This window comes from Hirundo rustica, chromosome 29, assembly GCF_015227805.2.
Source record: "Hirundo rustica isolate bHirRus1 chromosome 29, bHirRus1.pri.v3, whole genome shotgun sequence".
NCBI lineage: Eukaryota > Metazoa > Chordata > Aves > Passeriformes > Hirundinidae > Hirundo > Hirundo rustica.
In genome coordinates this window covers 1,878,991-1,903,841 of record NC_053478.1, presented here as the reverse complement: position 1 = coordinate 1,903,841, position 24,851 = coordinate 1,878,991, and the positions used below count along the sequence as shown (strand labels likewise).

Below are 24,851 nucleotides of genomic sequence, written 5' to 3'. Positions count from 1 at the left end.
ATAAAAGCGCTGTCCCGGGCCAGGGCTGCATCCACTGCTGCCGCCTGCCTCTGCTCAGCCCAAGGCCAGGTGGGTGCCTGCGCGGCTCTGCCTCCTGGCCCAGGGGCTGCCCAGGGCCCTCCCTGGCCACCAGAGCTGCCGCCGCAGCGGCTGTGCTGGCACCAGCCTGGCACGGCCGGCCCCGGCTCAGCCTCCTGCCCAGGAGCCAGGAAGGAGCCCCTGGGCCGGCACAGAGGCAGCCAGGCTGGGCACAGGGACTCGGGCAGGGCTCGTGAGGTCTCTGCCTGTGTGGATCAGGGCTCTGCGGGGGCTGCAGGGCACAGGGCCAGGGCTGGGCACAGTGGGCAAGGCTGCGTGGCTTTGGCCACTCAGGGTCTGTGGATGGGAACAGGGAACTGCAGAATCGGGAGATGCCCGTGTCTCTTCTGACCCCTGTTTGTCTGAATTCTCTTCCAGCCTCATCTCACTCACACCAAGATGTCCTGCTACGACCTGTGCCCCCCCAGGACCAGCGCGGACCTGTGCCCGCCCAGGACCAGCGTGGCTGTGCCCCAGCCCATCGCTGAGAGCTGCAACGAGCTGTGCGCCCGCCAGTGCCCCGACTCTTCGGCTTTCATCCAGCCTCCACCCGTGGTGGTCACCTTCCCCGGGCCCATCCTCAGCTCCTTCCCCCAGCAAGCCGTGGTGGGCTCCTCCGGAGCACCGGCCTTTGGCGGCTCCCTGGGGCTGGGCGGCCTCTACGGCGCCGGCGCCACCCAGGCCTCGGGCGGCCTCTGCACCTTTGGCAGAGCCTACGCTGCTCCCGCCTGCAGCCCTTGCGCCTTGCCCCGCTACAGCAAGAAGCTCTGGGACACCTGCGGGCCCTGCTAGAGCCATCACAGCTCTGGGGAGGCCTGCACAGAGATCCAGCCCGTGCCTCTTGTGTGTGTGTCCAGTCTGTTCTTTGTGGTGCTTAAAATAAAACAATCCTGCATCCAACTCCTGCCTCTCTGGTGTTCCTGTCGGGGTTTGGGGTGGAGGGCAGAGCTTCCTTGGGCTGCCCGTGGGCACAGAGAGCCCGGCCAGGGCAGGCTCTCAGCCCCAGCTTTGCCAGGCAGAGCTGTCTTTGGGCACATCCCCCAGCCCTGGCAGCTCTCAGCACACACAGGGCAGCACCAGGGTTCTAAGGAACATTTCTGCAGGTGGGCAGCTTCTGTTTGCAGGACTTGAAGCCCAGGGAACTTTACAGACCTCAGGGAAATCTGTGACAGATGACATTTTCCTGTGGGACTGGGAGCCATGGAAGTGCAGAGACTGCCACAGCTCCAGCCCCTTTGGATTTCCAAAGAGCTGGTAAAGTCCTTTGAACTGACAACAAAAAAGAGCTTCCCAATCCTTACAGCCTGTAATTTCAATTTCCTTGTCATAAATGCTATGTTTGTTTTTCTCTTCGATTTGGTCTTTTTGTATGTTTGTTTTGTCCTTCATTTGGACTTTCTATTACACTGTCACTTTCTCTTTCAGTAAACTTCCTCGTGTTCCCCTTTACATTTCTCTCTCTGTTTGTTTACGATCAGTTTCTCTGCTTTGTTGTCCTGCTCCCTCTCATTCTCAAAGGCCTTCTCCTTTACCTCCTCCTGAAATGAATCCTTCCAATCATCAACATTTTTCTGCTCCAATTTACATATTGATTTCATTTTCTTCCCCACCTTAACATCCCCTGTCCCCTTCCCTCTTCTGTTGAACCTTCCCCTTGCACTTCCCATTCCCCCATGGGCATCTCTAGAGCACAATTCCCCTCCCACTCGAGGAAATTCCCCATGCCTGTGGTCTTCCTGATTCCAGGAAAGGAGGCAACGAGACAGAAGTTCAATGCAGAAATATTTTATTGTGCCCTGAGGGGCAGGAGAGGCAGAGAGAGGGAGGGTGGGCAGGCGCCGGGCAGGCCGGGTGTCAGGGGCTGCAGGAGGCCAGGGCAGCTTGTGCAGAGCTCAGCTTGTCCCTGCGGGGCTGAGGCGGGCGCGGGTGTTTGGGCTGGGCTGTGGTGGCTCTAGCAGGGCCCACAGGTGTCCCAGAGCTTCTTGCTGTAGCGGGGCAAGGCGCAAGGGCTGCAGGCGGGAGCAGCGTAGGCTCTGCCAAAGGTGCAGAGGCCGCCCGAGGCCTGGGTGGCGCCGGCGCCGTAGAGGCCGCCCAGCCCCAGGGAGCCGCCAAAGGCCGGTGCTCCGGAGGAGCCCACCACGGCTTGCTGGGGGAAGGAGCTGAGGATGGGCCCGGGGAAGGTGACCACCACGGGTGGAGGCTGGATGAAAGCCGAAGAGTCGGGGCACTGGCGGGCGCACAGCTCGTTGCAGCTCTCAGCGATGGGCTGGGGCACAGCCACGCTGGTCCTGGGCGGGCACAGGTCTGTGCTGGTCTTGGGGGGGCACAGGTCGTAGCAGGACATCTTGGCGTGGGATGCGAGGATGCTCTGCAAGAGAGGGCAGCCGTGGCAGTGGAGCAGCACAGGGCAGCGCCCGAGCCACAGGGGCCGCGGCTGCAGCAGGGAGCCGCCAGCACCAGCGCTCGCACACTTACCCTTGTCCCGGAGGAGGAGAAGGTGGCCAGGGCAGTGCTTGGCCCGCTCTGGCCCAGGCAGGGCTTTTATAGCAGCCCCAGCATTGCTCAGCTCCAGCCGGGCCAATCTGCTCAGGGGACACTCCCTGCTGCTGCTGCTGCTGCTGCTGCTGCTGACACCAGGGCTGTGCGGCCCCTGCCCCTCCCTGAGTCAGCATCCCCCAGGTGCCACCCCAGCACCTCCCGCTGCCCAGGCCATCCTGTCCTTCCTGCCACATCAGATCCCTGATAGCAGGAACAGCACCCAGGAATTTGGGCACAGGTGAGGGCTTGGAGGGGCTGGAAGAACCCTGAAGTGTGTTGTTTGTTTTGGACATTTCTGACCCTTGTGCCAGGGATGTCAGGCTCTTTGTCCCCGGTGTCACTGAGGTCCCTGGCAGTGCCCGGGGGCAGATGGAGTCCTGCCCTGCTGGGCTGTGCAGTGCTGCACGGTGCTGAGCAGGCAGGGCCCCACAGGAGCTGCCTTTCCTTGGGCGCGGGCTCAGCTGTGCCCGGTGCCCATCAGGGACACGCGGTGGCACAGGGCAGGCGCTGCCCGGGGCTGCCGTGGCCCAGGAGGTGGCAGTGGCAGCGTGCCAGCGGGATAATTGCAGGGGCTGATGGTGCAGCTTGGGGCTGGGCAGGAAAGGCAGGAGTCAGCAGAGGAGCCCCGTGGCAGCAGGGCTGAGGCCGGGCCCGGCCCCGCACACGTGCCCCCAGCATGGGCAGCTCCTGCCCCGCCTCTGCGGCCACCCATAAAAGCGCTGTCCCGGGCCAGGGCTGCATCCACTGCCGCCGCCTGCCTCTGCTCAGCCCAAGGCCAGGTGGGTGCCTGCGCGGCTCTGCCTCCTGGCCCAGGGGCTGCCCAGGGCCCTCCCTGGCCACCAGAGCCGCCGCCGCAGCGGCTGTGCTGGCACCAGCCTGGCACGGCCGGCCCCGGCTCAGCCTCCTGCCCAGGAGCCAGGAAGGAGCCCCTGGGCCGGCACAGAGGCAGCCAGGCTGGGCACAGGGACTCGGGCAGGGCTCGTGAGGTCTCTGCCTGTGTGGATCAGGGCGCTGCGGGGGCTGCAGGGCACAGGGCCAGGGCTGGGCACAGTGGGCAAGGCTGTGTGGCTTTGGCCACTCAGAGTCTGTGGATGGGAACAGGAAACTGCAGAATCGGGAGATGCCCGTGTCTCTTCTGACCTCTGTTTGTCTGAATTCTCTTTCAGCCTCATCTCACTCACACCAAGATGTCCTGCTACGACCTGTGCCCCCCCAGGACCAGCGCGGACCTGTGCCCGCCCAGGACCAGCGTGGCTGTGCCCCAGCCCATCGCTGAGAGCTGCAACGAGCTGTGCGCCCGCCAGTGCCCCGACTCTTCGGCTTTCATCCAGCCTCCACCCGTGGTGGTCACCTTCCCCGGGCCCATCCTCAGCTCCTTCCCCCAGCAAGCCGTGGTGGGCTCCTCTGGAGCACCGGCCTTTGGCGGCTCCCTGGGGCTGGGCGGCCTCTACGGCGCCGGCGCCACCCAGGCCTCGGGCGGCCTCTGCACCTTTGGCAGAGCCTACGCTGCTCCCGCCTGCAGCCCTTGCGCCTTGCCCCGCTACAGCAAGAAGCTCTGGGACACCTGCAGGCCCTGCTAGACTCCTGCCCAGAGCCTTTTCCATCTGTCAGCAATGGAGAAATCTAGAAGTTGTCCACCCCAATTTTTTCCACCATTACTCTTTTCTTTAAACCTTTTCCTATGTTTAGTGTTTTACTTTATCTCCAGTTTGAAGATCTTGTCCTAATGTTCTCTTTTGTAAATTTATTATGTGTAACAATTTCATTCTTCTTTCCTTATCTTTGTATCTTATTTTTTTTATGTTGTTTATATCAACCTCATGTCATATTTATATTTACCTCTGCTTGTTGAGAACTGCCTTAGTTAAAATTCTGGGCTTCAGTTTTTCAATTCTCTTTGTACCTGTCGTTTTCTCTTGCTTTCCTTTGTAACTCTCTGTGATTTATTGAAGTTATTCCTGCAATAAATCTTTTATGCATCGTATTTTTTGTTGTTTTCATCTCCCTTTGTTTTATACGGTGCGGAGTATTCACCTGAGCTTTTACCTGCTCATAACAGAGCTGTTCAACTTGACCGTTTCTGGTTGCTTAAATCTCTGGGGAGCCACTGGAAAGGGCCTGGAAGTGCTGGAGCCACTCTGAGAGGAGCAGCCTGCTCCGAATGACACAAAAGGGAAAGTGGGAGCAGGGCAGGGCTGGGTCTGGCCAAACCCAGCGGCTACGAAGGATCTGATCAGGGCTGAGGTGCCTGGCAGCTCCTCCCTGCTTGGCCGGTGCTGTTACTCAGCCCTGGGACATGCAAGTGCCATTAAAACAACAAAACAGGGAGCAGAAGTCATTACTCGGTACTTTGCAAGTGCTCTCAGGGCCCTTGTTCCTCAAAGGCTCCAGAAAATCGGCAAATAGTGGGAGGTTTTCCTCACAGGAACACCCCCCAAATAAATCTTGTACTTCAGAGCACTGAAATCGTGGTGTTTTTCCTACAAAGTGGAGAGAGGCAATCACGGAATCATGGAATGATTTGGGTGGGAAGGGATCTTAAAATCATCTCATTCCACGCCCTGCCATGGGCAGGGACATCTTCCACTACCCTAGGTTGCTCCAAGCACTGTCCAGCCTGGCCTTGGACACTTCCAATGATGGGTCATCCATGAAATATCCTCTGCCAGGGCATCCCCACCCTCCCAGGGAGGAATTCCTTCCCAAAATCCCACCCAAACCCCTCCCTGACAGTCTGAACCCATTCCCCCTTGTCCTGGCACTCCATCCCTCCGGAATTGTCTCTCCCCGTGCCCCTCGTAGCCCCTTCAGCTCCTGCAAGGCCACACTGAGGTCACCCCAAAGCTTCTCCAGGCTGAACCCTCCCAGCTGTGCCAGCCTTTGCTCCCAGCAGAGCTGCTCCATCCCTGGGATCCCATCCTGGAGCCTCCTCTGGGCTCTCTGCAGCAGCTCCAGGTGCTCCCTGGGCTGGGAATTCCAGAGCTGGACCCGGCTCTGCAGGTGGGGTCTCACCTGAGCGGGGCAGAATCCCCCTCTCCTGCTGCCCACGGGGCTTTTGATGCAGCCCAGGAGAAACCGGGGGGTTGGATCTGAAGGGAGTTTGTGCCCTGAGCCAGGGATGGGGCACAATTTGCTCTGACCGTCAGATTTGTGAAATACAAATCACGGCAAGGAAATCCCCCCAGGCTGGGAGGTGTGGGAACCACTCAATCCCTTTCTGTGCTTGGAGAATCTTTATTTTTCCTTCCCCTGCAGCAAATAACAGGGATATTTGTTGGGGCAACAAACAAAACTCAAACAAAACCCAAATCCTTTATCACCTGCAGAGAAAATAAAAATATTGCGGTGAACCTGGATCACAACAATCAATCTTCAGCGCAGGAAGAAAGAGCAGATATTTTGTCTGTGGGGGGATTTCTCAGGAATGACAGTAACGGTCTGTAAAATGCACTGGACACAGGTAAAAACCTAAAAATTGTGCTCTGAAATATCACAGAAAAAGGGTCAATAATCACAAATATTTCTCTTTTTTTAATGGAATGACACAAATACATCAAAGGTGGAATCTTAAACTCACAGAGGATTCAACCAGGGATGTGGAAAGGATTTTTTTAAAAGAAAGAAAAGAAGAGCTTCATTAATTATTAACCCCTGACTTCCAGTGGCACAAATCATGACTTAATTAAAGCAATGGCAGGCACCACCTTGTTTCCTGCACATTAAAGCAACTGGGCTTGTGTAAGAGTGAAATGTCTAAATCACTCATGTCATACAACACCGAACATTAGTTGGGTTGAACAACAGATAATGACTGTTTGTGAAATCATTACAAAGTATTTTTCTCAAGAAGAGCCAGAGCACTCCTGATAAGAGACTACACCCACGACATTAAAGAAGAACCTTGATCTGCCTCTTTGATTTTTCCTCAAAATTGGAATCACAGGACTTGATATGGGAACATTCAGCACCACCGACCCTTTTAAAACTGAATTCCATTTCCCATTAAAACTTTTGTTAGTTAAACAATGTGATTTTTGTGTGGGGTTGATTCCAAACCTTCCTCTCAATGGAAAACTATTGGGGAATTGCTGAGCATCCTGGATGATCTCAGCAGATATTCATGACCCCTTAAATCCATCTCAGACCAACAATGTCTCTTTAATTAGGGCTGGAAAAATATGTTTATTCCTGGGCAGTCCTGGAATGAGCTGGTTTCTGCTTCTAATTAATTTATCAGATAATTTTAAAGGGCTGTTAAGGAAAAATGTCCATGTCAGCCAAAGATGAGTCTTACAAAATCTTGGAGCAGACAAGCTCATGACAAGGTTGTAAAGGAAGAAGTAACATGTGGAGTCAGCTTAACGAACATGGTAATTCCACTGAGGTCACTCTAATGATGCCAGGAGTTGCCTGCGCCAATTAAGACCAAAGATTAAAGAAATCAGGATGGTGAAACTCCGACATCACACGATAGGAGAATGCAAATGAAATCAGAACTGCCACAAACTCCAAACTTTTGTGACTCAAAGCTGGTAAACAAATTTTTTTAGGCAGAACCCCCACCCCAAGCAAGATTCCAAGCCCTCAGGAATGTTGGGATCCTCTATATAAGCTCCAGTGCCCGGCTCCATCCAGACACCTCTCGCAGCTCCTTCGCCCTGCAGAGCTTGGTGAGTACGGATTGTTAATTTCTTTCTATTTATTTAAACAGAGCCTGTACCAGAGCAGTTGTAGAAGATTCCTTTAGGAATGCTGAGGTTTAGAACAGCTTTACATCATTTCTATCTGGAATTACGGTTAATGAAACCAGTGGGAAATGTGGGATTTGGGAGTCTGGGTATGAGCACAGAACTCTGAGAAATTTGACTATTCCATGCTGATTAGCAGCTTTAAAAAGGCACAGATTAAAACACTTATTTCACGTGAATATTTTAGTATTTTATAGAATTCAGGAAAATAATTGAGACTCTGTTCAGGTCCATTCAGTGGCATTCGGAGAGTTATAATAAACACTCCTACTTCAAGGAAAGCCACATCTAATTCAGGGCTATGTCCCCAGTTGGGGAACATTTATGGGAGATGGGACGGAGGTTTTATATTGTTCTTCAGGGTAGGCATTTACAAAAGCTGAAATGCACAACCATGTGGGGCGAGAACAAAGATCAGCCTGAGGGGTCTGGTCGTTTTGGGGGTGGCTTCGCACAGGCAGGAATTTCTTGACCAAAGGCTCTCATTGTGCCTTCGCCACGCTGATCAAGGCCGAACGCAAAACACAAAAGAGCAATCGCGCCCATTTTGAAAACTTCCCTCATCGACATCCCGCTTTTTACAGTTTTTACGTCACCATCCGTTGCAAACCAACCTTCAACCCAGCCAAGATGTCCTGCTACGACCTGTGCCCCCCCAAGACCAGCACAGACCTGTGCCCGCCCAGGACCAGCGTGGCTGTGCCCCAGCCCATCGCTGAGAGCTGCAACGAGCTGTGCGCCCGCCAGTGCCCCGACTCTTCGGCTTTCATCCAGCCTCCACCCGTGGTGGTCACCTTCCCCGGACCCATCCTCAGCTCCTTCCCCCAGCAAGCCGTGGTGGGCTCCTCCGGAGCACCGGCCTTTGGCGGCTCCCTGGGGCTGGGCGGCCTCTACGGCGCCGGCGCCACCCAGGCCTCGGGCGGCCTCTGCACCTTTGGCAGAGCCTACGCTGCTCCCGCCTGCAGCCCTTGCGCCTTGCCCCGCTACAGCAAGAAGCTCTGGGACACCTGCGGGCCCTGCTAGAGCCGCCACAGCCCAGCCCAAACACCCGCGCCCGCCTCAGCCCCGCAGGGACAAGCTGAGCTCTGCACAAGCTGCCCTGGCCTCCTGCAGCCCCTGACACCCGGCCTGCCCGGCGCCTGTCCACCCTCCCTCTCTCTGCCTCCCCTGCCCTTCTTGGCACAATAAAGTTCTCCTGCATTGAACTCCTGTCTCTTTGCCTTCTTCTCCCAAATCATCAAAGCCCAAAGGCCTTGGCCAAGTGAGGAGCTCCAGGCACCACCTTCCTGCACAGGAGTGAATATTCCCCCCAGAGGAAAAAATGAACAAATGAGAACCAGAGAGACTTTTGTGCAGCACAAAAAGGGTTTAATGTCAGAAAGAACAGTAACAACCGAGTGCGGGGAATGCAGGCGGTACCGGGGCAGCAGGGGATGCAGGAGTCGTGCTCTGGGAGCAGGGCATGGCTCAGAACCAGGATACAGCCAGGGGATGGAGGGTTCAGGGTACAGAGAGGGGATGGAGGGCTCAGGACATTCCCAGGGATGGAGGGTTCAGGACATTCCCAGGCGATGGAGGGCTCAGGACATTCCCAGGAATGGAGGGCTCAGGACATTCCCAGGGATGGAGGCCTCAGGACATTCCCAGGGATGGAGGGCTCAGGACATTCCCAGGGGATGGAGGGCTCAGGACGTTCCCAGGGATGGAGGGCTCAGGACGTTCCCAAGGATGGAGGGCTCAGGACATTCCCAGGGATGGAGGGCTCAGGACATTCCCAGGGATGGAGGGTTCAGGGTATTCCCAGGAGATGGAGGGCTCAGGGCACAGCCGGCACTGCTGGGCACTCTCAGCTGCCGCTGCCCGTGGCTCCTGCCCGGTGTCCCCATGGCCTGGGCCGGGCTCCAGGGCTGGCCCTGCCCCTGGGGGCTGCCACTGCCAGGGGGGCTTTAGAAAACCCCACAGCTCCCGCGGCGGGACCTGCCCCATCTCTGGGAGCCAGGCAGGGAATAGCCCAGGCCCCGCGAGGAGAAGCCGGAGCTGTAGGACCTCCCGCAATTGCCAAAGGAGCCCCCATAGCCCCCCAGGGAGCCCCCATAGCCCCCCAGGGAGCCCCCATAGCCATTGTCACCTCCAGAGCCCAGGGAACGGCCGTAGCCAAGGGAGCCCCCATAGCCAAGGGAGTCCCCAAAGCCCTGGGAGCCCCCATAGCCCCCACAGCTTCCCAGGCCAAAGGAGCCCCAGGAGCCCCGGGAGCCCCCATATCCAAGGGAGCCCCCATAGCCTGAGAAGCCCCCGGAGCCCTGGGAGCCCCCATAGCCCCCAGAACCGCCCAGCCCAAAGGAGCCCCTGTAACCACGGGAGCCCCCCAAGCCAAAGGACTCCCCATAGCCCTGGGAACCTCCATAGGGTCCCCAGCCAAAGGAGCTCCCCAGGTAGCCCTGGGAGCCCCCAGAGCCGCCAGACCCAAAGGAGCCCCCATAGCCAGAGGAGCCCCCCAGGTAGCCCCGGGAACCTCCCAGGCCAAAGGAGCCCCCGGCGCTGCGGGAACTGAAGGAAGGCCCCAGCCAGGCCGGGCCCGACGATGCCACAACGCTCTCCTGAGGGAAGGTGCTGAGCACGGGGCCCGGGATGGTCACCACCACCGGCGGCGGCAGGATCAGGGCTCGGGAGTCGGGGCACCGCTGCACACACGGCTCGTTGGAGCTCTCGGCGATGGGCTGCGGGCAGCTCACGCCGCACGACTCGCCGGGGTAGGACATCCTGCTCTGCTGGGAGGCTGCAACGCACAGCAGGAGAAAGGGATTTCACATCCAGAAATTTCCACCCGACCCTGCCTGCGTTTTCCCATGGAAATTGTGAGAGCCCAGGGTTCATTGCTTTCCAAATCTGGCCACAAAAATCAACGTTCTAGACTCTCTCTGCTGTCAAGGTCCCTGAGATGTCACACACAGATGAAAACATCTGGTGTCATCTCTGGTGAATCCCTCACTTCTACATTGTGACAAATCTGGTTTATCTCTTTACAAATTTATTAAGAGTGGCTGAAATCTAGCAATGTATCTCCACTTAGTTAAGAAGTGTCAGACACAAAGCAGCAGTTTTTGTAATTTCATATCCTTTCCCAAGTAGCCCTCAGCTTCCAAACCAGGAAGTTTACCCTTATGGAACAAATATTCCCCCAAAGTTGGAATGATCACTCAGATTTTTTTTTTTTTTTTAATTTTACATTCACCCATTGGACTAAAATGCCTGGGAAATGGTTATTCCAAGTGGCACGGTGAAAATTCACATTTTATTCTATACCAGCCTTCTGAGACCCAGAGTTTCTTAATCTTCCAATTAAAAATTGGGGAAAAAAAAGACAGATAAAGAAGGACAGAGGAGTTCAAATGGGACTTACCCTGTTCACCGAGGTGAAAAACTCAGGAGATGTGGATGGAGAGGCTCGGAGCGGCGGCAGCTTTTATACATTTCCCAAAGTGCTTACGAGGACAAAACACCCTCCGTGCCTCCGGTCCCACACAAAACAACCCTCGCATGGAGGGATTTAATTCTGCTGGCTTTGCACTGCCACTCCCCACGCGCAGAAACGGGCGTGAGGCGATGTCAGGACAGACTTGAGGGCATCGAGCCGCTGAATGATGAGGTGATAATCCCCAGCGTGAGCGCTGCCTTTAGGTTCGATGAGTTCACATCCATTAACTTCGTCTTTTAAAACTGGTGGGTTTTGGAGTGAATTCTGTGAAAATCCGTGGGATTTTTCTGCACAGAAAGAGGGAGACGGGCATCAGAAATGAAGAGAATATAATTTATCTCCTTTAGAGAAACGTGAGGGGTTTTAGGATCTGTGTTTGCAGCTCCAACACCATTAACTGCTCAACAATTCCAAGGTGGGCTCCACTGCTCCGTTCCCTGCTGGCTTTGGGATGTCAGGGTGGCAGTGACACTTCGGGGATGTTCCAGATCCTTCCAGGACCATGAGAGGCTCTGTGAACTCCCAGCGGAAATTCGTACTCGGTGTCAGACACGAACACAGAGGTGTCAGCACCCAAAGCTGGGGCAGGAGCGTCAGCTGAGAGATGTGTGAGCTGAGGGCTCTGTGTCACGAGACGCAATTCCATGGACAAAATATTTACAGCTGAGAGTTCAAGGGTAGGGATTTTAGAACATCGGTTTGAGACCCCTTTTTTGGGCAGGACATTGAGAGATAAGCCTGAAAATTCAGATAATTTGCAAGCAGGCTTTTATTTCACCCTTAAAATTTAAGGTATTTCAGCAAAATGCTGCCTCATAAATTAAGGAGAAGCGGCACTTGATATGGCAGACAATGTACTTGTCATAATCTTCCTAAACACGTTAATAAAATAAAGAATTTGATATCATGAACGAAAATCAAATCACTGCCAGCACTGAAATTAGTAATCAGAGGCTGATTAGGGAATCAAGAGGAGTGACATTGATTGATATTTTTAAATGATGCTGTTTCATAACTAGGGAGCTCCTAACTCAGAATAAATCCTCATAACTCCCGGCCTTCATTTAATAGGATAATAACAGAAATTGCAAGCACTGACTATTAATGAGTATTTGTGAGGCAGCTTAAAGTCATTATCCTGCAGATACCTCTCATTATTATCAGCAAATCGTGATGACACTTCACAAGCAGAGCTATTTTACAATTTAGAGGTAATTTATTGCTTCTCTTTTGCAATATCATAAAATTAGAGAAGGAGTTGCAAGAGGAAAGAAAAGAAATGACTGCAGGATATCCCAGACTCATCCTAATAAAATATATCTTTATTTTACTGCTACTTTAATTAAATCCTCTGTTTTTTTTTTTTTCCTCCAGTGGTCAGTACTTCCAGGGTGGGGGGAAAGAAAATTAGGATTTTTAATGTATTTCCGACTGAATGACTGGAAGTGGAGATTCCAAATGAAATTGAGAATTATTTGGAATTAGCTTTAGGCCGAGGCCTCTCCTGGCTGTACCAATTTCTGCCTCTTTGGGGACAAATTCATAGATGCCTACTCGGCCACAAGGAGAATTTGTGTCCTCTCAGAGCCACAATTTTAGGTCCAGTTGGGTGAAGGCGGCACCACAAAGGGCTCCAGACCATGGGAGAACAACCTCGGACATTAAAATCTCCCAACAAAACGTGACAGCATTAAAGCTGGACCGCAGCAGGACTGGCTTCGACCGATGGCTCCGTGTCCTGAGTTCCCCAAATCCCCTCAAATCGCCCTCGGAGGGAGCAGATTGCCATCAGCGGTTGTGTCACAGCCCCGCGAGTTTGGGAGGGACAGTGCTGAGGTGACAGAATCCAAGCACCCACTGCCGCGTTGGTTTTGTAATAAACGGGGACGGGAGGCGCCGAGGGTGGCTTGGAGGAGGATATAAAAGCTGGGATCACCCACAGCCCTCCATCCACTGCTCCTGTTCCCATCCCTGCAGCGAACGAGGTAAGTGGTGTCGCTCGTAAAATCCGAATTTCTGCATAAAGTCAATGAGCCTTTTTCCCTCTTCCTCTTGGCTTCCTCCTCGCTGGCCTCACACCTTTGAGTAAATCTTTGCCGCAGGTAGCGACAGGTTTGTTTAATTCATCCAGCACAGAATTTTTCTTGGCTTTGTCCTCACTGGTCTTACACTTTTGATTAATCTTTTCCACAGGTGGTTACAGGTTTGTTTTATAAAGCATTGAATTTCTCTTGCAAGGGTGATTGTGGTGAGAGGAAGGTTAAAGGCTGAGAGGACACAATGAGATTTCTTTGATATCATCTTTGAATTTATCTGTCTCCCCTCTGATATTTCAGGTACAGAATTTAATTTTGATTCCCCTCGGCCGATTTAGCCCTAAAATCCCTTTCTCCTGCTGTGCGTTGCAGCCTCCCAGCAGAGCAGGATGTCCTACCCCGGCGAGTCGTGCGGCGTGAGCTGCCCGCAGCCCATCGCCGAGAGCTCCAACGAGCCGTGTGTGCAGCGGTGCCCCGACTCCCGAGCCCTGATCCTGCCGCCACCGGTGGTGGTGACCATCCCGGGCCCCGTGCTCAGCACCTTCCCTCAGGAGAGCGTTGTGGCATCGTCGGGCCCGGCCTGGCTGGGGCCTTCCTTCAGTTCCCGCAGCGCCGGGGGCTCCTTTGGCCTGGGAGGTTCCCGGGGCTACCTGGGGGGCTCCTCTGGCTATGGGGGCTCCTTTGGGTCTGGCGGCTCTGGGGGCTCCCAGGGCTACCTGGGGAGCTCCTTTGGCTGGGGACCCTATGGAGGTTCCCAGGGCTATGGGGAGTCCTTTGGCTTGGGGGGCTCCTGTGGTTACAGGGGCTCCTTTGGGCTGGGCGGTTCTGGGGGCTATGGGGGCTCCCAGGGCTCCTGGGGCTTCTCAGGCTATGGGGGCTCCCTTGGATATGGGGGCTCCCGGGGCTCCTGGGGCTCCTTTGGCCTGGGAAGCTGTGGGGGCTATGGGGGCTCCCAGGGCTTTGGGGACTCCCTTGGCTATGGGGGCTCCCTTGGCTATGGCCGTTCCCTGGGCTCTGGAGGTGACAATGGCTATGGGGGCTCCCTGGGGGGCTATGGGGGCTCCCTGGGGGGCTATGGGGGCTCCTTTGGCAATTGCGGGAGGTCCTACAGCTCCGGCTTCTCCTCGCGGGGCCTGGGCTATTCCCTGCCTGGCTCCCAGAGATGGGGCAGGTCCCGCCGCGGGAGCTGTGGGGTTTTCTAAAGCCCCCCTGGCAGTGGCAGCCCCCAGGGGCAGGGCCAGCCCTGGAGCCCGGCCCGGGCCATGGGGACACCGGGCAGGAGCCACGGGCAGCGGCAGCTGAGAGTGCCCAGCAGTGCCGGCTGTGCCCTGAGCCCTCCATCCCTGGGAATGTCCTGAACCCTCCATCCCTGGGAATACCCTGAGCCCTCCATCCCTGGGAATGTCCTGAGCCCTCCATCCCTGGGAATGTCCTGAGCCCTCCATCCCTGGGAATGTCCTGAGCCCTCCATCCCTGGGAATGTCCTGAGCCCTCCATCCCCTCTCTGTACCCTGAACCCTCCATCCCCTGGCTGTATCCTGGTTCTGAGCGATGCCCTGCTCCCAGAGCACGACTCCTGCATCCCCTGCTGCCCCTGGTACCGCCTGCATTCCCCGCACTCGGTTGTTACTGTTCTCTCTGACATTAAACCCTGTTTGTGCTGCACAAAAGTCTCTCTGGTTCTCATTTGTCCTTTATTTTTTCCTCCGGGAGCAAAACTCCCCGGCGTGCGGCGAGGATTCCTTTTCACAGGATCTGCGCCGCTCCATGCCTTTAAAACACGGAATGGGAATTTAATTGGGGATCTTAGCACCACGGCCAGGAATGTTTGTTTAGCAATTTGTCCGTCATTATTTTCCCCGAGGTTCTGAGTAATTGTTTTTGCTCTGAGGACTCCTGGTGACACCCGACAGGTCCTCAATCACCACTTCGTTTAACAAGCAATTAAGATGTAATTGCAGCGCTTCCAAACTCGCAGGACAGCAAAGGGAGAACGAGATCTAAGTTTTCATTTTGTTCGCTGGGTTTTAAACGTTCTGCCGGGGTTTGCTCAGCCTGAGGAGGAGAAGCTTCGGGGTGACCTGACTTCACCTTCCAGTGTCTGAGGTGACAAGAAATACTGAAATTCTTTCCAAAGGCCCTGAGGGACAGGGCAAGGGGGAATGAGTTCGAATTTATGGAGAGGATGTTTAGAATTAATTTACATGGGATGTTGGGAATAAATTAAATAAAGTTTTGTCAGCAAAGCAGCTTTAGCTTTCCCACATCTTTCCCCACATTTGCTGCCAGCCAGGAGTGAATATTTCAAATTGTTCTTCCAGAAATGAGACAAAAGGAAAATATTCCCAAAAAAAAAAAAAAAAAAAAAAAAAAAAAATTTAAAAAATTTTACACATTGTTTATCTTTATCTGTTATTAACCCCTCAGTAATTAGCGTGGTATAAGTTAAATGCAGCTCTGCTTGGTACTCACAACTCATGCACAGGTAAATTTCACCCAGAGAAGGCTCCAGAGAGAAAGAGAGAGAGGAGGAACACTGCAAACCACAAATTCTGATGCACTATCTATTTAATGAGCAAGAAGTGGAATTAAAAAAAAAAAAATACACTGCATAAGAAAGCAGAAGGGTTGAACACGGATTAAAATTAACCACCCATATCGAGGCGGCTTTAGAGCTGGACACCCAGCGACAATCCAGCGACGTCTCTCACCTCCCTGACGGCACAGAAAGGCATCGGATGGGGAAGGCCAAGCTCCTGCAGCCCCGTGAGCTCAGGGCAAAGCTGCGAGGGGTCAGCAAGCGAGAGGGCACCGGCTCGGTCCTGCGTCCGCGTCGCGCTTTCCATCTCCTGCTCATTCCACGCCGAGCCTTGCTCAGGGCCCGCAGCGGTTGGAGCGCCGGCTGGACCTGCCGTAAAGCCCCCCCAAAGCGGAGAACCCCAAAGCAGAGAGCCCCGAGGAGCTGCCCGAGCTGATGGGGACCCCGCCGGCGCTCAGAGCATCCCCGACGGCCGCGGAGGCCGAGGATCCCACGGCGGTGTTCTGCGGGAAGGAGCTGAGGATGGGCCCGGGCAGCGTGACCACCACGGGCGAGGGCTGGATCACGTAGGTGGAGTCCTGGCACTGCCGGACGCAGGGCTCGTTGCAGCTGTTGGCCAGCGGCGTGGGGCCGCAGGACGCGGGGGAGCAGAGGTCGTAGCAGGACATGGCTGTGGCCTGAGAGCTTCGGTTGAGATGGAAAAAAAAAAAAAAAAATTAAACATTTAATCCAGACCAACTCCTCCTGTAACAGAACATCAAACTGCCAGCTTTCCACTGTCTTTGGGTGTTCATTAAGAAAACCTCCTCCTTAAAATTATTAATTCTTTCATTTGCCTCCTTTAATTTCAGTCCGCTAATGGCTGCAGTCGGTCCAACCTCATCAGCATCTTTAATTACAGCTCAGCCTCATTCTGGAACACGAGTGTTGTAAATGCATATGGTAAAGCTGGCTTCCCGCAAATATTAAAATGAATGCTGCGTGCATAATGTTAAAATAACTTTGCTTTTATTTCTGCCATTAACAGGAACTTAAACGCAGTAGTGGCTAATGTAGTTATGAGTGAAGTGATGGAGATAACACCCAGTGAACACGATGATGAAGACGCTGCTATCAGCATCTGCCACCTAAAGAAAGCATGGACCACGGCCCAAACTGAAAATAATAATAAAACCACAACAAAAAAACCGCACATGCTCTAAAAAGGCAGCCCCAAAGAGCAACCACGCTAAACAGTTTCCTTAAAAATATGTAAATATGAATAATAGGCTATAAATATGTAACAGGCTGATGTAATTTAAAAAAAAAAATTAAAAGATACCTCCAAAAATGAAAAATGTGCTCTTGGCTAAATGCTAAACACCCAGCCGATTTAACCCTTTACTTTATTTCTTTCTCCTGTAATCTTTTTATTAAACTTTTTAAGTTTTACCAAAAAAAAAAAAAAAAAAATTCATTTTTTCACACAAGGAAGGAGTTGCAATTAGCGGCATAATTGAGCTGTTGCCGTGACGGAGGGCGCAAGGGCTGCGTGGGGAATGGGACGAAGGGTTGGTCTCGGCTGGAAGGGAGATTTCAGGGACGCCCGGACCTCTCCACCCTACCGAGGGCAGCGCCAGCTCCGAGCGCTCCTTCCCCACCGCGCTCCTCCTCCAGCCCTGCAATGAGCGGGGAAGTGAGAGGCCAGGCAGCCAGAAAAGCAAGGGAAAACTGCCGCAAAACAGAGGGGAAAATAACTAAAAAAATCCCTCAGCAAGTGAAAACGAGGAGCAGAATTTCACCGTGAGGGTGGCGAGGCCTTGGCACAGGATGCTCTGAGCCAGGGAATTCCGGGAATCTCCCTTGGAGATGTTCAGAGCCTCCCGCCCCGGTGTCTCCCTCTCTCCGGAGTCGCTCCAAACCCGCTTGGAAGCTCTCCTGTGCCACCTGCTCCGGGAGGTCTCCTGAGGTCCCTTCCAGCCCCGAATATTTCGTGGCTCCATTCCGAGAGCCAAAAGCTGTGCGCAGATCCCCCACATCCCCTCCCGGCTGCTGAGCAAGGCTCAGGCGAGGCTTGGAACTCGCTGGAGCTGAAAGATTCGGGTGACAGAAATGAAGAAAAGCCCGGGGGTCAGCACGGGAGCAGCCTCCACCCTTCACAGAATTCCCCTCCCTGGGGAAAAAGCTGCTCCGAACTCTCCCCGGCAATTTTAAAGAGCGCGAACCTCGGACTGCTACGGACAAAGAGCAGAAAAAATAAAACACAAAGACGGCGACGATCCTGGAAAATGGGAAGCAGATCAAGACTTACCCTTTTCTCCAAGGAGAATAAAGCAGCAGTGGTTTTAGCTCCGCTGACCGGGATGGTTTTATACCCCGGCCCAGAGAGCCCGAGGACCTGGGACACAAATTGTCCTTATCGCTCGTTAGCAGCCAATTGCAAACGATTCCTCATATGCAAAATTCCCCTGGCTGGGGATTTACTTTTCCTCTCTGTTTGTGTTTCTTGCCTGGATTTCACTTCCTCCCTGTAATGGATGCATTCCTCCGGAGAGGAATTTCTTTTATCCTCAAATCTTACCAGCCCGGTTAATTCCTGCTCGGAGGCTGATTCATCTGGGTTACTCAGGAAATTATTTTGCATCCTAAGGAACCGTGACACAGATGAATGAAACTTCCCTGCGGAACCCCCCTCCCTCCACACGGAGGGCACAAGTTTTTGGCGCACCTCGCTCTGAAAAGGGCAGAAATTCCTGTTTCTGCCTCAGAATTTCACCAGAGTCCTCTCAAACAGGGGAGAGTCAAAAAATAAAGGAAATAAAATCGATGGAAAGGGTTAAGAGCTGATTAAGTTCCACCACTCTCAAAAGTACTGGGAAATGGGATTATCTGAGGGAACAGATTTTATTTTTCTTGACTCAGCGGAGAGCATGAAAGAGCATTAGCACCTGATCTATTCCTTTATTATTAAAGCACCGCTCTCCTCTGGTGGAGTCCGAGGCACAGTTTGGGAGCTGAGTGTCCAAGTCCTTCATCTCAGGAGTCTCCAGGCTGGGCTTTCTCCCTACATCAAACCCCAGGACAGCGATTGAGGTCAGCTGCGGGACGCCTGGGAATTTGGGGCAGCTCAAAGCCTTGCCCAAGCTCATCTTTGGGGTCATCAAAGACGCCAAACCCTTTTACATCTGCCACTAAATTATTACTTCCCCCTGCTGGGCCTTGGGCTATTATGCAAAATTGTCCCCCAAATTAATAGCAGTTATTTCGAGTCATTTGTAATGCTCCTGTTCCTTTTTTTTATTATTATTATTATTTTTTCCCTCTTTGAAATCCAATTCTGCCTTCCATTTTGCACGTCTCCTAGAGCATCTCAGCGTGCAGCAATTCCAGTTCCTTTTCAAAGGCAATTTCCAGATTAAAAAGTAATTGCAGACAGTGCAGGAGCAGACTGGAGGGCAGGGCTGAGCGTTCCAGCCTCTCCTCGTGTTTCATCTCCGAGGCAGAGACAGGCAAATCAGCCCCGGACTGGGAGTATCTTCCCCAACATCTCCTGGGAAATAAACGCTGGTTGGAGACTTCTGAGGAGCAGAAGTCTTCAAAGTTCCCCAAACATTTCCCTCGACCACTCAGACATGCAAATGGAGGATGATCAACAAATGGGCAGGGACGGACCCTTTGAACATGGCCAGGGGTTCAAAGGGGGTGGCCAAGATTCCCGGTGGAATTCCTCAAACTTCCCCACCACCAGCTCCAGTCCTTCCACCTTTGCCTTTGAGATACAAATCGGAATTTTGCACAATTCCAGCCGCCAGTCACTGGATGTCCCCGCTTTGGGGTGGCCCCCACCAGTGACACGAGGGATGGGAACTCTCCTGTCCCTCAAGGTGGAACTTTCCCAAAGTCCTCACTGCACGCACAGAAATGTTAAAAATTTGGGTGTCCAGAGAAGCTGTGGCTGCCCCTGGATCCCTGGAAGTGTCCAAGGCCAGGCTGGATGGGGCTCGGAGCAGCCTGGGATGATGGAAGCTGTCCCTGCCCATGGTTCAGATGATTTTTAAAGCCCCTTCCCACCCAAACCACCCCGTGAATCCCTGACTTCCCTTGATAACAATAATTCTCTATTGATTCTAAGAGCAGCTTGTGGTTTGAAAGCCAACTCATCCAAAGCTACAGAGACAACAAAAAAGAGCCCAAAATTCCACTCCTAAAAGCGATCCTGAGTCCAGCTTCTCTGTGTGGCTCCCTCTTCTCCTCCCAGGAGCCGGAAGCTTTGGGATGAGCAGCGATCTGAAATCTCCTGGGCGCTTAGCGAGGCTGGAATTGCACGCTCGGGACTCCCAATTAAAACTCTCGCTGCCGCGGCAGGGGCAGCGCCCGGAACGCCAGAAGTCCTAAACAAATGGGATTTTGAGTCATCCCCGCTTGGGAAGGTGGAGTCGGCGCGGTGGAGCCGGGAATATTTAATGGATGCAAACCAGGGAGATGAAAGCGGCCTCGTGGGGTCGTGGGTTTCATCTGCGGCCAGGATAATAAACATCAACAGCAAACAAATCAATTTCCCTGCTGGGAGCCCGGCCAAATGCAAAGCAAACCCACAATTCCTGCAGGCACCGGGTAACAAAAGGTGCAGGAATGCCTCAGGTGCTCCAGGCAAGCCCGGAAAGCCAGAAAAGCTCTCCAGAGCTTTCCTGTCTCTTCCCTCCTCCCCATAAACCCAGGAGATGCTGCAGCCCTGCCTTCAGCTTTGCAGAATTTGGTGCTGAAATGGATTTTCACTGGCAGACAAATATTTCAGAAAAAAAAAAAAAAAAACCAACGCCTCGTGGTATTTTTTTATTCCTATGGGACCAAGCTGCTGCAGGTCTTCAGAGCAAAATCCTTCCCTGCAGAAAACATTCTGCCTAAGACGGTATTCCCACTCATTTTCTGCAGCCACGAATTAATTACTTTCTAACTGACTGCAAACCCACCCAGGTTTCCTTTTTTTTTCCACTCAGAATTGTGTTTTACTTGTTGCAGCACCCAGTTTTAACCCAAAAAGGCCGTTTGGGACAGGGATGGAGGGAGGGGAGTGGTGCTTGAGGGTCGACTTTTATTTTATTTTGAAAAGTTTGACCCTTCTGATGCGATTTCTGAATGCCTGGAGGAAACATCCCGACTCTGAGGGGAGTATTTGTGGAATCTGGGAAGGGGTTTGGTTCAGTTCATGAGACGGGAATTGCAAGAATAAGGAAATTAATTTTATCATGAGGAATATCCACCTGAACCTGTCCAAGGCACTTTCTCAGCAGTGCCTCGGCCACAACCCTTTGGAGCCGTGGACTTTTTGGAATTCAGCACCTTTGATCAGGGAACAGCTTCAGTTGAGATGGCAAAAAACATGAAATTAAACATTTAATCCAGACCAAGCTCCTCCTGTAATAGAACATCAAACTGCCAGCTTTCCACTGTCTTCGGGTGTTTATTAAGAAAACCTCCTCCTTAAAATTATTAATTCTTTCATTTGCCTCCTTTAATTTCAGCACTAATGACTGCAGTCGGTCCAACCTCATCAGCATCTTTAATTACAGCTCAGCCTCGTTCTGGCCAGGCAGACAAAGACTCCGAGCCAGACTTTTCGGAGATATCAGGAGTTTTACGGGCTGACAGGAGGCTGAGTCACCCGGAGCCTTCAGGGGAACCTTTCCAAACCTTCTTCCTTCAGGGAGCGAAGCTCCGGTGTCTAAACAGCGCCTTTGTCCCGATCCAGGAGGAACAAAGCGGCGCCTGACAAAGCTCAGCTCTGCCAGACACAACGGCTTCAAACAGCCCCAGAAAAGGGTTAGAACTAAAAAAATCCTTTAAACTTTAGTCCTTTAATCTCTTTGTCCCAGGCTTGCTTCCCAGCCCAGCAAATTCCAGAGGGAGAAACACTTCCCATCCTTCCGCGCCTCCCCTCCCGGACTCACCAGTGTTAACCCAGCTGCCGGGGGATGCTGCACCCAAACAGCTCTGGGATGCGCCCAGAGCCTGCCCCAGCTCCTGCCGCTCTCCCTCCACATTCCCCCGAGGAATCTCAGCTCAGCTCCCTTCTTTTGAAAGGCTTTTCCCAAGTATCACATCTTTAGAAACTCCCTGTCCGTGTCCCAGCAGGAGGTACCCATCACAGGGTCCCCTTCTGCCTCTGACAGGGGGTCTGGGGCTCGGTTTTAAAAGTTCTCCACCACTGGAATCTGCCTCCTTCTCCTCTGAAATCATTTGCGCCGTGTTTTCTGGAAGTGGGGACTTGCAAAGGCCCTGGAAAAGGGGCTGGGAGAGCAAAGAAGGCCAGGCAGACTCGGAGGGTGATGCAGCACAAATTTAATGGGTTGAGGAAGGGGAAGGAAGCAGCGTAAAAGTCAGGAATACATTTCCATGGTCCAGTAAGGACAGAACCCACTCGTCCCCCTCTCAGCGACGCACTCAGCAAGTGGAAATCTTCCTTCTTCATTGACGAATGACCTGTGCTAATCCAGCCATGCAGAGCAATCGCTAGCAATTCATATTTTGCCTATTATCAAATACAAAAACAAACAAACAACAACAAAAAAAAAAGGCAGGACAAGACATTTGATCAGAAATACGAAGTTAAAGCACAACAAAAGGCAAGCAAAGGCCTGGCCTGGGGAGACGCCGAACTCCCACAGCTGCTTCGACGCCAGGCTGGGGGTGTCTCATGTGGCATCCGAGAACCGTGAGCTCAGTCCTGCTGCAGGGACGGGTCGGGGCTCAGCGTTCCTGCTCCGCTTTCCCCCCTCTCCTCAGCAGGGCCCGTAGAAGCCGCTGCGGGAGGGGTTGTAGCGCCGGTAGGGCCGGCTGTAGCCGCTGCCCAGCCCCGGGTAGCCAAAACCCCCAAAGCCCAAGGAGCTGCCCCCCGAGTTGATGGGGACCCCGCCGGCGCTCAGAGCGTTCCCGACGGCCGCCGACGCCGAGGATCCCACGGTGGTGTTCTGCGGGAAGGAGCTGAGGATGGGCCCGGGCAGCGTGACCACCACGGGCGAGGGCTGGATGACCACGGTGGAGTCCTGGCACTGCCGGACGCAGGGCTCGTTGCAGCTGTTGGCCAGCGGCGTGGGGCCGCAGGACGAGGGGGAGCAGAGGTCGTAGCAGGACATGGCTCGGGACGAGGGAGCTCTGGAATACAGGAGCTGTGTTACACCCACAGGGATCGGGACAACAGCAGCTGCCCAGGGATCCCTTCAGGATGGAGAATTGAGAGGGAAATCGGGGTTTTTTAGCGCTCTTGGTGTTGTGGCCTTAGGTGAATTCTCCGCTTGGGCTGTGGTGGGACGCGGCCACGCCACTCTGAACAGGCCCAAGAATTGGCTGCTGAAATTTAAGTGCGGCTGCACAACCTTAAAACTTCCTTGGATCCCCAAACTGGGTAAATAACCCATTTAACAGATAACCCATTTAACAGATAACCCATTTAATAACGAACCCATTTAATAAAGAACCCATTTAATAAAGAACCCATTAGCTAAGGTGGCTAATTAATGATTTTTATAGCTCGCCACCAAGACAAAACTCCCTTTTTGGTATAAAACCCGTGAGGGGGAAAATTGCAAAATCAAGGCAAAATTTCGTTGTATGAAGAGAATAAATAGGTTCCAACTCACCTTATTCTCGATGGCAAAGGAGGGAAGAGAAATGCCTGGGAGAGGCTGGAGTAGCTCAGGTTTTTATACCGAGTTTTGGGTTGCCCGACAACTCAGGCCACTCTTTGTGCAAGATGTGATTTATGGGCCACGACTGATTACAGGCTTTTTTTGCCTCGGTATTTGTGCCTTTTACTGCTTCACTTCCTTATCTTGTGGTTTGTCTATCTGACCACAAGGTGCTTTCATCTTTAAATATTAGGGGCCAGGCTCGTTCCTGGGATTGATTCAGCAGGATTTATTCAGCCTTCAAACCCCTTTGGGATCTGCTGGGTGTCATTAAAGGAGATGAGGCCTCATTTGCATAATGCGGTGCCCTCCCCTGTGAGGTAAGTCCTGGGGGAATTCAGGAGAATTGCAGATTTTGGAAGTCAAGCCCTGAAGTGAGTATTTGGAGCTGCTTTTCACAGAATCCGCGGGTCCCTGAGGTTGGAAAGGACCTCCGGGATCATCGGGTCCAAGCTGCGCCCAATCCCAGCGTTGTCACCAGCCCGGGGTCCTTTCATTCCTGGGACACCTCCAGGCACGGAGAGGCTCTACAGGGAAGGAAGAAGGCATTTTTCCATGGAAGGGGCTGCCCAGGGAGGATTTGGAGTCCTCATCCCTGGTGGTGTCCCAGGGGACATCGAGGGTGACCAGGTGAGGATCAACCACAGGTTGGGACTGATGATCCTGGAGCTCTTTTCCAGCCCCAAATCCACCAGCAGTCCTGGATACAGGAATTAACCCCGAGGTTCTTCTTGCTCTCCTGGCACATCCACTCCCGAGACATGAAAATCACATTTAAATTAAAACCCCGTTTAAATTAGGGCTGTCTCCGTGGGGATCCCCTGGGAACAGAGACTCGCTTGGCTCGGGCAGGGCTTCCTGAGGACTTCAAAGTTTATCAGCAGCTTTAATCGAGTGCCACCATGCAAATGTCCCATCCTGGACGCATTTCGGATCCCTGACCTAGATCCGAATTCTTGTATTTTATTTAATGATATGTTACGAAGATTTGGGGGTGCAGGGCGGTAATTGGGCTGTGGAATTGATGCCATTGTTTCTACCTGCAGGAATTACAGCTGCTTTATTTTAAATCAAGAAGGAAAGTTATAGGTTTGGTTTAAGTTATCTCGTATTTCAGGAGGATTCTCAAAAAAAAAAAATTACTTGGCTGTTTTTAGCTGTGCGTTCCTCACTATTTCTCCATATTCTAAGGACTTAGCAGCTATTTTTAAAAAGATTTCCTCTCTAGGAGTGAGTTGAGGAATTAATTTGCATAACACCATCCACAGTTTATTTTCATCTCTTTTTAAAATTTTCCTCATTCTATTTTATTCATCTTTCATCTGAGCTTTGCTTGGAAAACATAAAACCTGTTTAAAGTCCAGCTGTGAATTTACAAACAGATCTGGCAACATTTTCAGAGCAGTTTGGAGCCTTCCTTGTAAATAATTATGATAAATACTGTTCTAACTCCAGCCTTTATTTTATTGTACGCTCAGAATGAGTTAATGGCCTGATTTTGAGATGAATTAAAGTGAGCGAATTAGGAGTCCACAGATTTTTGTCATCAAGGCCAGACCTAAATATTCAAATTATAATTTAGACTTTTGCATAATGTGAGAACATCCTCCTGAGACACCTGTGAGTGGCAGAAAAAAGAGATTTTTAATCAAAATGGAGCTGGGAGGTGACTCACAGTCATCCCTGGGTAAAGTCTCCAGGCACAGAAGTGACCCCAAAATCCACGGAGAAGCAGAGGGAATTTCCCTGGCCAGAGTGGCATCTGCAATTCGT

The 24,851-nt window shown here is 52.8% G+C and overlaps 8 protein-coding genes across 8 annotated transcripts; 4 read left to right on the top strand and 4 right to left on the bottom strand.

The window, feature by feature from the left end:
• Positions 1 to 477: 477 nt before the first annotated feature.
• On the top strand, positions 478 to 870 carry LOC120764304 (scale keratin-like). Its single transcript, XM_040088215.2, has one exon. It carries the CDS (start codon positions 478 to 480, stop codon positions 868 to 870), a length of 393 nt encoding a protein of 130 aa, XP_039944149.1.
• Positions 871 to 2,029: 1,159 nt separating this feature from the next.
• Positions 2,030 to 2,448, bottom strand: LOC120764308 (scale keratin-like). The gene has a single exon (XM_040088220.2). The coding sequence runs from the start codon at positions 2,420 to 2,422 to the stop codon at positions 2,030 to 2,032; it is 393 nt and encodes a 130-aa protein (XP_039944154.1). The 5' UTR covers positions 2,423 to 2,448.
• A 1,355-nt stretch (positions 2,449 to 3,803) lies between these two features.
• Positions 3,804 to 4,196, top strand: LOC120764183 (scale keratin-like). The gene has a single exon (XM_040087988.1). It carries the CDS (start codon positions 3,804 to 3,806, stop codon positions 4,194 to 4,196), a length of 393 nt encoding a protein of 130 aa, XP_039943922.1.
• A 3,792-nt stretch (positions 4,197 to 7,988) lies between these two features.
• Positions 7,989 to 8,387, top strand: LOC120764234 (scale keratin-like). Its single transcript, XM_040088077.2, has one exon. The coding sequence runs from the start codon at positions 7,995 to 7,997 to the stop codon at positions 8,385 to 8,387; it is 393 nt and encodes a 130-aa protein (XP_039944011.1). The 5' UTR covers positions 7,989 to 7,994.
• Positions 8,388 to 9,310: 923 nt separating this feature from the next.
• On the bottom strand, positions 9,311 to 10,991 carry LOC120764182 (scale keratin-like). The gene is made up of 3 exons (XM_040087986.1): positions 10,982 to 10,991; positions 9,904 to 10,140; positions 9,311 to 9,762 (listed from the first exon to the last, which is right to left on the bottom strand). Exons 1-3 carry the CDS (start codon positions 10,989 to 10,991, stop codon positions 9,311 to 9,313), a joined length of 699 nt encoding a protein of 232 aa, XP_039943920.1.
• A 2,273-nt stretch (positions 10,992 to 13,264) lies between these two features.
• LOC120764181 (scale keratin-like) lies at positions 13,265 to 14,077 on the top strand. Its single transcript, XM_058423759.1, has 3 exons — positions 13,265 to 13,661; positions 13,743 to 13,859; positions 13,896 to 14,077. The coding sequence occupies exons 1-3, from the start codon at positions 13,265 to 13,267 to the stop codon at positions 14,075 to 14,077; spliced, it is 696 nt and encodes a 231-aa protein (XP_058279742.1).
• A 1,672-nt stretch (positions 14,078 to 15,749) lies between these two features.
• Positions 15,750 to 16,082, bottom strand: LOC120764231 (feather beta keratin-like). The gene has a single exon (XM_040088076.1). The coding sequence runs from the start codon at positions 16,080 to 16,082 to the stop codon at positions 15,750 to 15,752; it is 333 nt and encodes a 110-aa protein (XP_039944010.1).
• Positions 16,083 to 22,172: 6,090 nt separating this feature from the next.
• Positions 22,173 to 22,526, bottom strand: LOC120764256 (feather keratin 4-like). The gene has a single exon (XM_040088129.1). The coding sequence runs from the start codon at positions 22,524 to 22,526 to the stop codon at positions 22,173 to 22,175; it is 354 nt and encodes a 117-aa protein (XP_039944063.1).
• Positions 22,527 to 24,851: the final 2,325 nt, after the last annotated feature.

What these genes read in the sequence shown, in the direction of transcription:
- LOC120764181 (XM_058423759.1), top strand. Translation starts at nt 13,265, where the DNA reads ATGTCCTACCCCGGCGAGTCGTGCGGCGTGAGCTGCCCGCAGCCCATC. An exon ending in GGAGTCCTTTGGCTTGGGGG is followed by an intron (nt 13,662 to 13,742) that starts GCTCCTGTGGTT and finishes GGGGCTTCTCAG; the next exon opens with GCTATGGGGGCTCCCTTGGA. An exon ending in GGACTCCCTTGGCTATGGGG is followed by an intron (nt 13,860 to 13,895) that starts GCTCCCTTGGCT and finishes TGGGCTCTGGAG; the next exon opens with GTGACAATGGCTATGGGGGC.
- LOC120764182 (XM_040087986.1), bottom strand. An exon ending in GCCTTCCTTCAGTTCCCGCA is followed by an intron (nt 9,763 to 9,903) that starts GCGCCGGGGGCT and finishes GACCCTATGGAG; the next exon opens with GTTCCCAGGGCTATGGGGAG.
- LOC120764304 (XM_040088215.2), top strand. Translation starts at nt 478, where the DNA reads ATGTCCTGCTACGACCTGTGCCCCCCCAGGACCAGCGCGGACCTGTGC.
- LOC120764256 (XM_040088129.1), bottom strand. Translation starts at nt 22,526, where the DNA reads ATGTCCTGCTACGACCTCTGCTCCCCCTCGTCCTGCGGCCCCACGCCG.
- LOC120764183 (XM_040087988.1), top strand. Translation starts at nt 3,804, where the DNA reads ATGTCCTGCTACGACCTGTGCCCCCCCAGGACCAGCGCGGACCTGTGC.
- LOC120764308 (XM_040088220.2), bottom strand. Translation starts at nt 2,422, where the DNA reads ATGTCCTGCTACGACCTGTGCCCCCCCAAGACCAGCACAGACCTGTGC.
- LOC120764231 (XM_040088076.1), bottom strand. Translation starts at nt 16,082, where the DNA reads ATGTCCTGCTACGACCTCTGCTCCCCCGCGTCCTGCGGCCCCACGCCG.
- LOC120764234 (XM_040088077.2), top strand. Translation starts at nt 7,995, where the DNA reads ATGTCCTGCTACGACCTGTGCCCCCCCAAGACCAGCACAGACCTGTGC.